The following is a 15,123-nucleotide window of genomic DNA, read 5'->3' as shown; positions in this document are numbered from 1 at the left end:
ATTTTGGGTTGGGGGAGACAAATTAATATACCAGTATGTTGCTTGGTTGTGGGAGGAGAACATGCAGATAGTGCCATGAGGCGATTCTGGATTCCAGAGAAAACAGTGGTCACTGTGCAACCCATATAGTTACAAAACGTATTACTGAGGGTACATTTCATACAGTAAATACAAAGCAATACAGGACATTATGAACAGTATTAACATTAAAGTGATCCACATTTCTTTTCCACCTTTTCGTAAAAAGATTAGGCATTTAGAGCTCCATAGAGCATAAATAAATAAATTATTATACAAGACACAAAACCTTTCTATCACTCTTTTTTTCCTGGCGGACTCAATGCTGTCGAGCTGCAGCCACTATGGCACACGCAGTAGGTAGTAGCAGTGTTGGGGAGTCTTGCCCAAGGTCTCCTTACTGAGTAGGTGCTGACTTACTGAACAGGAGAGTCAAGATTCAAACCCAGGTCACCTATATGAGCACTGAGAGCCTCTCCCTTTGCACTCTCGTTGCAGTTGCAAGCTTTCTAAATGGTCATGTGACTTTTCCAAAGGCAGTTACTCAACGGTTGCATCAAATATGAAGCTTATGTAAGCACTGCTGTAGTCCCATGTTCAGCCTTGCTATCCCGGAAAAATGTGGGCGGATGAACTGGGGCTTTGCCCCACTGCCTGTACTTTGTTTTACACAGGCCCACCTACCGTTGTCCATTCAGCATTTACCTGCTTTATTTTATGTGCCTGGCTTTTTGTTGTAAGTCCAGATGATAATCCTGTGCGAGTTATTCCCAAATGGCCATAATATACAGATTTAGCAAGAGAACGACTGTCAGCCTGGCCACATGCTCTACGTACTGTCCCATGTCTGTGGCAGGAGAAGCTCTGTAATTCTCCGCCTGTTGATCCAGGTTGTACTAAAGGCAAATGCTGCTTTTATCATGAATGTAGCTTGCTACTGCACACGCCTTTTTGAAATTTAATGTGATTTAAAAAATATGTTTTCCATTCCATCCACAGCCAGCTAAGAATTTTCAAGACTATAGGGCTTTGTTCACAGTGGGCATTGCATTGCATTCCCGGCAACAGCAGCAACGAACCGGGAAAGTCGCACTGCACATTATCACCACGTTGTGTCACATACAGTGAAGAATACAGTCAATCAAATTATGTTTCACTGGTAATGTGCGTGTTTTGCTGTAACGTGCTGCATGCAGTGCGTTGGGATGCCGCACACCATTATACCGCACTGCACTCACCACACTGAATGTTGCATAGGGCATCATTGCCGTGCGGAAATCCGCGCTACAGAGCAGCCATTTAGCCGCTCCACAATGTCCCACTGTGAACGCAACGTTGCTAATTTCAAACTGCACATTTTTGCTCCCTTGACAACAGTACTCTGAAGTGGTGTTTCTATGAATGTGTTCAGATTCCTCCACCTTGCTCAAATTATGAATTTCACTGTTATTTTAACAGTGAAGTATTGCACTGTATTAACCATCAGTAAAAGAAATACGTTTTGAATCAGAATGATAGCATTTATTGGTTAACTTAGAAGAATAGTAAGCTTTCAGCTATGAAGCCTTCCTCAGACTTGATTACTCTATACCAGAGGTCCCCAAACTTTTTCAGTCAAGGGCCGGATTAACATACTTTAGACTGCTGGGGGGCTGTAACATACATAAAATGTTAAACATTACATTGAATCTAGGTACTGATTCCCCCCAGTCATGCCCGGAGGAGAGCTCCCAGTAGCAGCCATTCAGTCTTGCGGCGCCCTGAAGAACGTCTTTGTGCACCATTGAAGCATACTCAGGTGGCAACCTGCCGTCCAGTTGGACTGCAGTATCAGCTGATGCAGAATTGGATTGGAAGCCAGCGAATGACTGCTCGCTGGCTTCTACAGTATGTGGATGGGTGGTGTTAGCACTGGTATTTTATATGCAGGCCGCTGATATTTAAGGGTGCAGTGGGCCACATCTATCAGTTGTACATTTTGTGTTTAGGGGCCAGTAAAAAAGCCTCGGAGTCGCATTCGGCCCGAGGTCCTTAGTTTGAGGACCAGTGCTCTATACTCTAAACATTTAGAGCACACAGCTTATATACACTGGACATTAAAAAGGTGATACATTGTACTTCTACCATAAATAAATGCCATTGGATGCCTTACAAGCTGTGTTCTAAATGTTGTCAGTATACAGGAATCAAGTCTGAGGAAGGCTTCATAGCCGAAAGCTTACTGCTCTTCTTCTAAGTTCGCCAATAAATGGTATCACCCTGATGCAAAACACCTTTCTGTGATTGTCTGTGTTTTATGTGCAGATAAAAACAAGCTGAGATGAAGGTCGTCATTGAACTTTTTACCTTACATTGAAATGTACCTTTAATGCAGAAACGAGTAGTTTCAGACATCGTCTATGCCAGAACAGTTTATTGGCATGTTTGCTGAAAAGCTGGATGCCAACAGCTCTCATATGCAGTGTAGATAGTTTAGTGACTGCCTCTCCCGCTCTCTATGAAAAAATCAAGAACGTAAAAACTACTCGGTCTCCAAATCCCTTCCCTGGCTCCCCTCCACTGAAAATACCATCTGATGCCAGGCTTAGATTGGCATCCGTTCAGTAAAAGTTCCAATGAAAAGTGTTTGGAAAGTTGATCAGTTAGAGAAATGTCTAAAAAAATAAGTTTTGCTGAACTATTTTTATTTTTTTCAAACACTGCAGAAAAAGTAGCAGCATTGCCCTGAGCAGCTTTACAAAGAAGTGAACCTGTTAGAATCAATATTTTCAGTGGCAAAATGGAGAAATATTGATTTTGCCTTTTATAATAGACCACTTACAATGGCGCTGTTGGAAAAAGTGATGGAAGAGATTTGGAGCTTTTCGAGGTGAAATGCTTTGTGTACACATGGCCCCGGTTATTTGAACAGAGATCCTCAAGCTGTCTGCAGCTGAAACTATGTGAAATATTTTCAATAAACGACATTCTTGTGGCCTAGAGCAAACAGGTGAGATGGTTTTATTGTGCACGGTCTTCTGTTGATACACGGCTGTCAGGGGTTGCTTTGTTTACCTTGTTTATTGTTGTCGTCTCTGTCGCGTATATTTATCAAGCCTGGGAAACGGAACAAAGTTCTGCTATACAATGTAGTCTTTAGGAACTCCACTAGGCACTGCTGGTGTCTACAACAGCCACACTAGTGCAGGCAGTTTTCAGATCTCTATGCTGTAAACTGGCTGTCTTGACATGACAGTTTTAGCGATGCGCAAATGCTGAGTTAAATTGGCTGAGAATCTAGTGTTTATACAGGAGCCCCTCAATGTCTTTAGTGACTTACGTTGCCTGGCCAAGCCCTGAGTGCATTTTTCTCCTCCTCCTTACTCTACCTACAAGAAGCTGCTCCATGCTTCGTCCTGCCTTCTTCTTCATAGAAATAGATGCAACACTAGCCTCTAGGCTAAATATGTGTCTGTAAACCACTTACCCCTGAACGGGGTTGTGTTCCGATCCCTATGGGCAACAGTACTCTTTATATTGTACATGGTCATTGCAGTAATACAGGGAGCTGGATGTGGACTAGCACCAATAATACGCATATTTAGCATAGAGGACATCAGCAGTGGTTATGTACAGTACATATTGCAAATTACCCATGGCAGCCAGATTCCTATCAAATAGTCTGCGAAAATGAGCTCCATTTGCTACAGGTATTTTATATTAAATATGACTATTTCAGGATGAGCTCTTATGTTGCCACAGTTTCTTGTAGGGGTGTCCCACAAAGTCGGTGAAGCAGTGATCACCGGATTGGCATACCTATGTCTTCCTGCTATTCTACTCCCCTCAGTGAGCTTCTTCCCTCACATCCTCCTTTCTCTCCTCTCTGTAGTATAGCATTGGGGGCTTGGCAGTTAGCTGAGCAAGCCTGTTTATACAGTCTTCAGTCGTTACGCTGTCACCTGAAACAGTCACTAATAATCATTTTGGGTGGCACTTCTTGTACAGTTCTTACATTTTTTTTTATTGTTTAATTAGATTAAAAAAAATAGAAAATGGAGCTATATAGCAGCAACGTTCCTCATCACCTTAAAGGACCAGCAGAGAGACTTGATATGTCGAGGAGGAGGGATTTCCTTCTGACTTCGTCATGTGCTGGCCATACACTTATAGATTCCAATAAAAGAGCGTGATTTATGGACTTACGGTGTGCTGATATACTTGATCATACACTTGTAGATGTCTGCTAAATCAGGTAAATAAGTGATGCCTTCTTCTTTTCTTCTTAATATTCTTAATATTCTTTACCTTTAGATATCAGACAGGACTTAGGAATTCACCACTGCTTCCACTGACTTTGTACTGCTGCCTGACCTTCATGAGGTAGCTGAGCTTACTTTAGCTTTGAGCATCTCTTTTCCATGGGAGGCTGAACTTCTCACTTGTCAGAAAATTAGCCTTCTGGCTGCCGGCCACAAGTGCAATTACATGCAGCCAAATGGTAGCATTTGGTAACACCATGCTGCGTGTCCCATTTGACAAGTGGCAGTATTACCCAGCAGCCAAAAACCGCCTCATGTTTTGTCTGAGGACTGCAGCCACCACGTTCAGATGCAACTTCTTGGGGGGCTGCCTGTCTAGCGCCTGTGTCAAGTCCTAGCAATCGCCCGACCGATGAGCGGGAGCAGCTGACAGGCAGTGAATTTACCAACTTCAGCGGCAGTTTTAAATCGCCTGCAACTGGAAAACTGAATGATCAGCTCTTCCCAGCACCCCAAAGCTGATCTATGGAGAGGGAACAGTTGCTCAGTGCATCCCATCATGCCACTGCTCAGCTTTTGCTTCAGTTTTTTCATTTACTGTGCAATAAATCTTTCAGTCTGTCTCCTAATTCCTTTTTATTACTTCAGCAATACATGAAATATATGATATTTTCTTTTAGCAGAGTAAGCTTTGCAATGACAATATTGGTATTACGAAACATTCTTCTGGATATAAGTGGAATTTGTGTATTACCTCTTATTACTCTGGTATTTGACTCGTGTTTCTAGAATAAGAAGACTTATTCCTTGCCGTGTGGTGGATGAGTGCGGTGCAGCTGATGTACAGCTTACTCAGCAGTGCAATTTCCTGTACAAATCTTTTCTGAAGAAGTGAAACTGTACCAGCGTAACTAGTGTGTGTGTCTGTCTTTACCTGGCAGCACATTTCCATGCAGGGTGGAGACATTGGGGCTAGGGGTCACGCCTTCACTTGTGCAGGAGGTATGGTGCAAGGTATATTCCTTCCAGAATACAAAAGTTTTCTTTCTTAAAACAGAAAGAATTTGCGATAACTCAGGTTGGAGTGAGCTCACTCCACCTGATTTATCGCAAATTCGTTCTGTTTTAAGAAAGCAAACTTTTGTTTTCCATAGCATTTTAGTAAGGGGGCTTTTAGGCCCATTGTAGCCCCTTACACACTCCAATGAGGTCTGGTTCACTATGAGCTTGCTGGTTAGTCTGTTCCTTCCAGAATGTGTTAGTTTTTAATAGAGTTGGAAAGGGTCAAAGGCTTTTTTTAGGTTATTGCTGTCAATGTCCCTGTTAGGTTAGAGTTCAACTTCTCTTCCTTTCGTAGTGATATCCAGGGATCAAATGTGAGCCTTGGTTGTCACCATACAGGAAGTCAGGGATAACCGTGAACACAAATTCTATCTCTTGCTTTACACACTAACAAATCATCGCTGTCTCTGTTGTAGAGATAAGTATATGAGACTGTCTCTTCAGTGTGATCTTTCAACTTCCTGATACTGTAGTGCGATGGTGTGTATTCAGGAAGTGAGTGTTATAGGAGATATAGGGAAGTTTCATCGTTAGGTGTTGTGAAATGGTAGACTGCATTTACAAGCAATCATAAAAATGTGTTCTTCACGTATTTGTAAAACTCTTATATTTATTTAAAGAATACTGTGCTGTGACTGAGAAAAATGCGGCTACAACATGAATATAGCATACAAGTTACTTCAAACCACCCTGAGATTGAATCTAATCTCTGTACATATGTAAGCATAGATAGCAGCCACCAATATAATAGTTATACATACAAAAACTGGATAATAGCATATACTGTAGATTACAATCCTGCTTTTATTTCTGCCTTATTTAATCAGAGCACACTTGCTGTACCAAAAAGAATCGATTGATTCACTTGTGTAAATATTGCTGTGTCCATCAAGTCCTATTTCTGTACAAAGCATTAAAAATGAAAGAGGAACACTAAAAAGGAGTGCATTAAAATGTTAACAGTGGTAGAACTCTGAATGTGAACCACAACCAGAAATAATGAGTAGCAATAGGCAAGAATACCCACATGCTGCTTGACTTCTATGGAAGTCTGTGCTATTTCTCATTGCAAGATCTGTTTAAAGGACAAGTGAGGTGATAAAATAAATGCATCTTTACTTACCTGGGGCTTATTTCAGCCCCTAGAGGTCACTCGCTGTGGCTTCAGTCTTCTCCTGGGTCCCACTGGTAGCCTCTGAAGGATCGCCGACCTCCGATGGGTTGGCGTTTTTCTTCTTATGCATGGGTGTGCTGAAAAGAGTGGTATCAGCCAATTATAGCTTTTAGAAAGGGAGGTGGAGTGTGCAGAGGGGGTGGCGTGAAGGTAAACGATGCACTCTGCACCAGGTGACAAGGGGGTCTTTCATGTTTGCTTGACCTGCTAGCAGTTAACCTGGCTGGGTAGGATGGTATGGGTCTGTGTAATGTGATATGCACTTAAGAAGGTCTTGGGAAGTTGCACTAAGGCTAGGTGTTAAAGGGGTTCTTCCGCGAATGAGGAAAAAAAATCAAAATGGTTTATGCATAATCTATTAAAAATCCTTCTAAAATAGTGTGAAAAGTTTTTTAAAAAAATGAATGGTTTCACCAATACAACATGTAATGTATACAGTGACGGCTGAGGTGACTGTGAGGCTAATCCATTTGTTAGGGGTGGTTTTTTTGTTACTGTCATTTCACAAGCTGCTCCCTACCTAGTTTTCATTGCTGTAATGCAGGGCTATGATGAAGTGCTGTGCAATGGCAGTTACAGCTGAATAACGGCTGTGCTGCTCTGTAGTTTCTGCTTGTACTTCCTTACAGAGCTGACCCCCCTCCCCCCCCTCTCTGTACTGTACTGTACTGAACTGTAGCTCAGGCAGCTAACTTGCCGTGCAATGGATAGGAAGTCCTCTGCACAGACGCTGAAGTCTGGTTGCCCGGCAACGAGGTAAACACGTGATTTGCTCCGAAGAGCTGCCCGACCTCTGCCTACAGGGAGAGGCGGGGGGAGGGGGGTCAGCTCTGTGAGGAAGTACAAGCAGAAACTACAGAGCAGCACAGCCGTTATTTTAATAGCTGTAACTGCCATTGCACAGCACTTCATCATAGCCCTGCATTACAGCAATGAAAACTAGGTAGGGAGCAGCTTATGAAGTGAAAGTAACAAAAAAAACACCCCTAACAAATGGATTAGCCTCACAGTCCCGTCAGCCGTCACTGTATACATTACATGTTGTATTGGTGAAACCATTCATTTTTTTGAAAACATTTTCACACTATTTTAGAAGGATTTTTAATAGAACATGCATAAACCATTTTGATTTTTTTTCCTCATTCGCGGAAGAACCCCTTTAATGAATTAATTGTGACAATAGTTTGGTGTTTATTTTTTATCGTCAACATTACTTGTAGATCTTTCTACATGTAGTTCATCAATGTTTGTACCCTCTTTCCCTGAAAATAAGACCTACCATGTAAATAAGCCCTAGCTGGAATTTTGAGCATGCTTGAAATATAAGCCCTACCCCGAAAATAAGCCCTAGTGGAAGTTAAAAAGGAAGAAAAGGCGGCCAGCAAGCAGGGACACAGTGGTGCTGCGCCAATCGGGCACTGCTCCTGTTATCCCAGCAAACAGCAAGGTTATCAGTTATGTGCAGGGATGACAGGGCAGGTGCCTGATCAGTACAGTAGCATACCTTCAAATCAAAGGTCTGTTGTGCTTTAAGTCAGCGTAGAGAAGTACAAAGGAGCAAGAAATGTTCTGCTGAGAGACACTTCCTGACAGAAATATAAGACATCCCCTTAAAGGGAAGGTCAGAGCAACCTAAAAATAAAAAAAATCCACTTACCTCAGGTCTCCTTCAGGCCCTGGCAGCTGTTCTGTGCCCTCGCCGCAGCTCTGGTGGCTCCCGGTCCCCTTCGGTGCAGATGTCGACCTTGCCAGGTCGGCATCTTCCTGTGCTCCAGCGTGCAGCTCTCAGAATCGCTCTGACGTCACTTGGGCAGTACTGCGTAGGTGCAGAACTACTTCGCCTACGCAGTACAGTCCGGATGACATCAGCGCAACTCTGAGAGCTGCTCGTGCAGGCGCAGTGGACATCTTGCGCCAGAGGGGACCTCAAACCACCAGCGTGGAGCTGAGCTGCTGCGAGGGCACAGGACGGCTGGCAGGGCCTGAGGAAGCCACAGGTAAGTGAATTTTTTTCATTATTAGGTTGCTCGGATGTATACTTTAAAATAAGCCATAGCACATCTTTTATAGCAAAATGAAATATAAGACACTGGCTTATTTGTATGGAAACACGGTACCAGGCGTGTAACTAAAAAGGAACAGTCCCTGACTGCAGGGGAGCCCCACATCAGTAAGGGGGCCCCAACTACTACTACATTCCCTTCGATAAAATGGTCCCTCCTTCAGATCAGGCGTGTTTGTGGCTATACTTAAAGAGAATCTGTATTGTTAAAATCGCACAAAAGTAAACATACCAGTGCGTTAGGGGACATCTCCTATTACCCTCTGTCACAATTTCGCCGCTCCTCGCCGCATTAAAAGTGGTTAAAAACAGTTTTAAAAAGTTTGTTTATAAACAAACAAAATGGCCACCAAAACAGGAAGTAGGTTGATGTACAGTATGTCCACACATAGAAAATACAACCATACACAAGCAGGCTGTATACAGCCTTCCTTTTGAATCTCAAGAGATCATTTGTGTGTTTCTTTCTCCCTGCAGTTCTCATGCACTGATGTTTCAGGCTGCTCTTTTTTCTCATGCAAACAGCTTTGCCCTTGTCTGTAATTACTCAGTATGTGAAAGCCCAGCCAGCTCAGAGGACGATTTATCCAGCTTGTAAAAGATAAGAGAGAAGAGAGAAGCTGCTCTAATCTAAATAATACACAGGCAGTGTGCATAGAGGGGCCTGAAAGGGGAAGTTCATAGCAGAACCACAACACTGAAGAACTTGGCAGCCTTCCAGACACAGGCTGACAAGTCTGACAAGGGAAAGATACATTGATTTATTACAGAGACTGTGATAGCAGAAAGTGCTGCAGTAAGCCAGAACACATTGGAATAGCTTTTGGAACTTGTAGGATGATAAAAAACAGGATGCAATTTTTGTTACAGAGTCTCTTTAAGTTATGGGTGTGAAGATTACAATGTCGACACTTGTTTAATCAAGATGGGCCCACAGCCTGTGAGGGTCACCAGGGATAGGCAAGGGAAGGGGTGTGGTAAACATTAGGGGGGGGGGGCATCAAAGTTTTTCCTCGTGGCCCCATGATTTGTAGTTGCGTTCCTGGTCTGTACATGTATTGCAAGTCCCACATGCAATATACGTGCAGCTTGAAAATGTACCAATTGAATCTTGCCAACGTCTTGGAGTTCTACTGGTCCATTTTTAAGCTGCATTCAGAATATGCATAATCCTGCATCAGCTCAGAATTCTTTTCATCTCATGAACCGTCTCTTGAAACCTACCAGAGGACTATGCAGGATGCTATTTTCAGCTTCTTTCTAAGAAAATATTATTTTGACTTCTCTTTGAAAAAAACAAAACAATAGTTTCTTGGCTATCATGCTGCCCTGCCATGAATACTTTCTTAGACATATACATTGACTGAGTACTCAACCACTACCGTCCACTAAATTGTTGTAAAATTACAACTTTCACATGGGCCAGTATTTACTGAAATTGGTTCAATTCATCATGTATTACCTCTGTGCCACTTTCTGGCCATGTTTACTTTTTCCACATTTCTTCAAATGCTTAAATGGAAAGTGTCTGCTGAATTGCATGGTCGTTGGCAATCCGCTACATTTGCTTCTCTTTCAAGTCACATCATGAAGGAAAATAGAATTTGTTGTTTTAGTCCACATGAACATTTTCTTTCAGGCACACAACTTCTCTACGCTGACTTAAAGCACAACTGACCTGAGAAGAATATGGAGGCTTCCATACTTATTTCCTTTTAACCATTTTCGGTTTTTGGACAAAAGTCTCATGTCCAAATTAGTTTCATTGTAGGTTTCTGGGCGCGAGACTTACATCCAACACTAAAAACGTCCGCTACCGCGATTGTGCTCGTGCACGCCCTTGCCGTTCATGCACATGCATTGATCCCATTGTCAACAACTTCTGCTAGCAGCAGTCAATCACATAAAGTTACAGTAAGGGAAAAAGTTTTTTTTTTTTAATTTTTTTTTATTAAAGTGACAGTGTAACATAAAAAGTGTGTTTTTTTTATGTTTTAATCCCTACCAAAGTAATAATAAACCCCTTGTGTTAACTATATTTTGCCTTAAGATTCGTGGACACCTGTAATGGCTGCCGCCAATATGTATTTTTAGGTGTTTTAAAACCGTGGCACTTGTCGTAAAAGTTAGGAAGGGGGAAACATGAAAAAATATTTTATTTTTGCGTTTACGCCTAAATTTCCTTGATAAATTGCCTGTGAAATAATTTTGAAAAAAAAATATTACCCAAAGAGAGCCTAGATTGTCCTGAAAAAAAAACAATATATGTATCACTTTGATGGACTGTGTAATAGTTATTGCTGTTTCAAAAGCAACACAGCTGATTTTCCAAAACTGTCAGGAACCTTAAGAGGTAAAAACCCCGGAACCTGAAGTTGTTAAACAATGCACATTGCCTGGCTATCTTGCTGATCCTCTGCCTCTAAATACTTTTAGGCTGCTTTCACAGTGGGACGTTAAAGTCCAGCCCAACTCACAATAATGAAAAATAATCTGTTGTTCAGTGCCCACGGTGCGTTACATTGTAACGCTACACGTTGAATGAAAGTGTAGCATGCTGTGCGTTATACTGGGCTTTAGCTGCGTTACACTGCTTGCACATGCTCAGTGACTAGCCACATGGCTAATTAATATTCACTGCACTGTGGTGAAGTAACCTGGGCTCCTAGTGTTGTCTGGATCATGAATGATTCGTTCATTTGATCAGGATCTTTTTTGTGAGTCGAATCATCCGGATCATCACAATGAAAGATTTGGTTCACAGTGGATGTTTGTCTGGAAGAAACAGGAGCATACAGAATGTACAGTGCAGGGAAAGTCCTGTCCTGCTAGTCATTTCACCCCCAGTCTGCTTTCCTAGTAAAATGATTCAAATGATTCGGTTCAAAGATCTGGATCTTTTCAATGATCCGATTAGAATCATCCTAATCCTTGAAAAGATCCGGACTTCCCATCACTATCCTGGAGCGGCTGTTCTATCAGTATAGATAGAACAAAAACAGCGCACCAAGAGCTGCATAACGCGGCTCAATCTGACGTCCAACTTCAACACCACCATGTGTTGCGTTAGGGGCACGTTATGCGACCTTAACGTCCCCTAAAACGCAAAGTCTTGGTGTGAAAGAGGCCTTAGCCATAGACCCTGAACAAGCAGGCAGCAGATCAGATGTTTCTGACTGACATTTGACTACGTTTGCTGCATGCTTGTTTCAAGTGTGTGATTCAGACACTACTGCTCCATGAAAGATCAGCAAGATGCTGTTTATAAGGAGATTAATATGTCAGCCTCCATATTCTTCTTAAGTCAGTTGTCCTTTAGGGCCCTTTTCCCATGAGCAGTTGATAGGCAGTGAAAAGACTGTTGAACTCACACAACTGCTTGCTGCTGTTTGGTAAGTGCACAGTTTAGCAGCCTGTGGAAAAGGGCTCTTAAAGAGAACCCGAGGTGTGTTTGAAGAATGTGATCTGCATACAGAGGCTGGATCTGCCTATACAGTCCAGCCTCTGTTGGTATTCCAAACCCCCCTAATGTCCCCCTGCACTCTGCAATCAGACATAGATCACAGCCGCGCTGTGGTACTGTGTTTACATCTGTAGTGTCAGTCTCGGCTGCTCCCCGCCTCCTGCAGAGCTCCGGTCCCTGCCCCCCTCCCTTCCCTCTAATCAGTGGGGAGGGAAGGGAGGCAGGCGGGGACCGGAGTTCTGCAGGAGGTGGGGAGAGCAGCAGACTGACACTATAGAGAAAAACACAGCCGCTGTGACACGCTGTGTGTCGACAGCACGGCTGTGATTTATGAGGGATTGCAGAGTGCAGGGGGACCTTAGGGGGGTTTGGGATACCAACAGAGGCTGGGCTGTATAGGCAGATCCAGCCTCTGTATGCAGATCACATTCTTCAAACCCACCTTGGGTTCTCTTTAAAGTTAAGCCATCTTTAAAGTGGATTTGAACTGACTGCATACATGGAATAAAACTGTGACGGTATAGTGTTGCCTATCCATCATTGGCTTCTGGTGAAGGAGATACCTGGCTGGTCCCCACTGCAGAGGTAGTTGACAGTTTAGATGACTGTACTTTCTGCATTGTTATTGCTATTAATGATATTTTGTAGGGTTTAAATATTTGAAGCTGTTTAAAATGCCAACCTGACTTTATTTTTTAGCGGGAGGAAAAAAAACTGTTGGTTTTCAGTAGAAGAAATGTTGTTAGTTTTTTTTTAATTTTCCTGGAATTAATAGGAATTGTCTATTTCTCCTAGTGGCGACAGATGTCTTCAACTCCAAATATTTGGCTGTCCAGGCCCAAAAGAAGATACTTGGGAAGATGGCCTCCTCAAAATACATAGCAACATCCCTAATTGATGACACCAGTGGGGAAGTGTTAGATGAGCTTTATCAAGTGACCAGGGAGTTCACACAAAGCAAGAAAGATGCAGAGAAGGTAATCAAAAACCTTATCAAGACGGTGATAAAACTTGCAGTCCTGTACAGGAATAATCAGTTCAACCAAGATGAGATTGCACTTATGGAAAAGTTCAAGCGAAAAGTCCACCAGCTGGCTATGACTGTAGTCAGCTTTCATCAAGTTGAATTTACATTTGACCGCAATGTGCTGTCAAAATTACTTAACGAATGCCGTGACCTCCTTCATCAAGTTATCCAGCGCCATCTCACGGCAAAGTCTCACGGACGTATCAATAATGTGTTTGACCACTTCTCCAATTGTGAGTTTTTAGCTGCTCTATACAATCCATTTGGACCTTACAAACCCCACCTTCAGAGACTTTGTGATGGCGTGAACAAAATGTTGGATGAGGACAATATTTAAGGGCTCAAGATGAGTCCCTCGGAGTTACTTGCTAGAAAATGCAATGCAGGAACTGATTGCCATGAAGGAGATAGAGACCACTTGTAAAAGGATATTTGATCTGCTGATAACACTGGAACCAGATTATTTTTTTTATATATCTGATGGTGGTTTCTGGTTCTCCCTGGACCAATATGTCTGAGCAGTTACAAGTGCAGATAAATTTCCTCACACCGGCTGGACATGCAACAACTTGCAAGTGGGAATAGACACCTCAATGCAGAAATCTCCAGGTATGTGGAGAAATGTTGCAACAACATCTGCTACAAGGGGAAAGTCATTCATGGCTGTTCCGAGTTACATGATGCCGAAGACACCCACCCCCTCGTATTTGCCCCCGTTGCCTGTGTAAAATATTTTTCTTCTTTATTTTTTGCAAATATATGGTCTTGATAAGAAAAAAATAAAAAAGGCAGCTTTCTTTTGCTTATGTTAAAAAAAAAATCTTTATTTTATAAGTATTATTTTCATGTGAATCTTTAATATTGCGGTCAGCAAAGTGCACTGCATTGTATGTGATACTGTATATTGATCCTGTGCTTTATAGATATAAACGGTACACCAATGTTGCCATTTAACGCGTTTCATTTCTCGTGGGAAGCAGAATTGCACTTTTCTTATTGCCAGTCAACCTGTCATCCAAGAAAATAAAATAAAAACAAAAAAACTTTACATATAGAAGTTGAAAATGTTTGGTGTGTTATTTTTTCTTTTTCCTATTTTGATATCACAGGACAAGGCATTTGTATGTGGTCCGGTGTTTGTCATGGAGAGAATCCAATGACATAACAGCAAAAGTTGTTTAAAGGACATCTGAAGTGAAAATAAATTCATGAGAATAACAATTGTATCTATCGTCCTTCTCCTAAAAATGACTTTTTTAGATATCCAAATGTTTTACTTAAATTATTTAAATCTAGTTATCATGTTTTATTGCCTCTACTCAATGAAACCTTCATTGAAGTATGCTAGAATTGAATTGAATTGTGAATTATTGTTCCTTTTTATCTCTTTCCTGCTCTGAGAAGCCATTTACTAACAGGAAAGTGTTTTATGGCTGTAATTTCTTATCAATGAGGGTTATGCTATAGTCTGACCCAGTCCAACCCGGTCCTGACCTGGACAAACTGTCACTTGCACACCTGATATTTCACTCTTTCAGGCAGAGAAAGAAAAAGGGAACACAGCCCAGTTATCAGTTATTTGTGTGCTTTGCACTTCACCTACACACATCTCACCAGGTCAGATGTCACCTCGGTTGTCCTTTAAGTAATACCTTTAATGACTACAAGATTTCTTTGTAATCTTTCAAAACTTTAAAGGGTTGCCTAAAATCACAATTTGGTCTTATCTGGGGCTTCCTCCAGCCCCCCTATAACCTACAAGGTCTCCCAGAAGGACCGGGAGAAGAGCCAGGACGACGCCAGGGGACCTTGCAGGCTACACGGGACTGAAGGAAGCCCCAGGTAAGTCCAAATTGCGATTTTAGGCACAGCGGAGGGTCCCTTTTTCTTCTTTAGGCATGATACAGAAGTGGATGAGAACCATACCTAGGACAAGGCATGAGGAACTGATGTACCCTCCCTGGTGTTCAATTGCTGTTGGATTTCTGTGCAAAAAGTGGTCCAATTCATTTTCATAATTTTTTTTATTGTATCTTACCAAAATGTGTCAAGTATACATTTTGAGTATAATTAGTT

At 42.1% G+C, this 15,123-nt stretch overlaps 1 protein-coding gene across 6 annotated transcripts in view; it reads left to right on the top strand.

The window, feature by feature from the left end:
• The window catches only part of TNFAIP8 (TNF alpha induced protein 8), a 148,875-nt gene extending 134,771 nt beyond the window's left edge, over positions 1–14,104 (top strand). For 4 of the 6 annotated variants that reach the window (XM_068271666.1, XM_068271665.1, XM_068271663.1 and 1 more), the window contains exon 2: positions 12,816–14,104. In XM_068271666.1, the coding sequence (XP_068127767.1) occupies positions 12,816–13,384 (569 nt within the window). In that variant the 3' untranslated portion in view covers positions 13,385–14,104. Of the gene's footprint in view, positions 1–571; positions 592–638; positions 755–12,815 lie in introns of those variants that run through there. The other 2 variants (XM_068271668.1, XM_068271664.1) reach the window with 2 other exon arrangements.
• Positions 14,105–15,123: the final 1,019 nt, after the last annotated feature.

Source organism: Hyperolius riggenbachi, chromosome 1 (assembly GCF_040937935.1).
Source record: "Hyperolius riggenbachi isolate aHypRig1 chromosome 1, aHypRig1.pri, whole genome shotgun sequence".
In the NCBI taxonomy this organism is placed as follows: Eukaryota; Metazoa; Chordata; class Amphibia; order Anura; family Hyperoliidae; genus Hyperolius; species Hyperolius riggenbachi.
The sequence above is the reverse complement of the archived record's forward strand: the minus strand, read 5'-3'. Positions and strand labels throughout refer to the sequence as shown.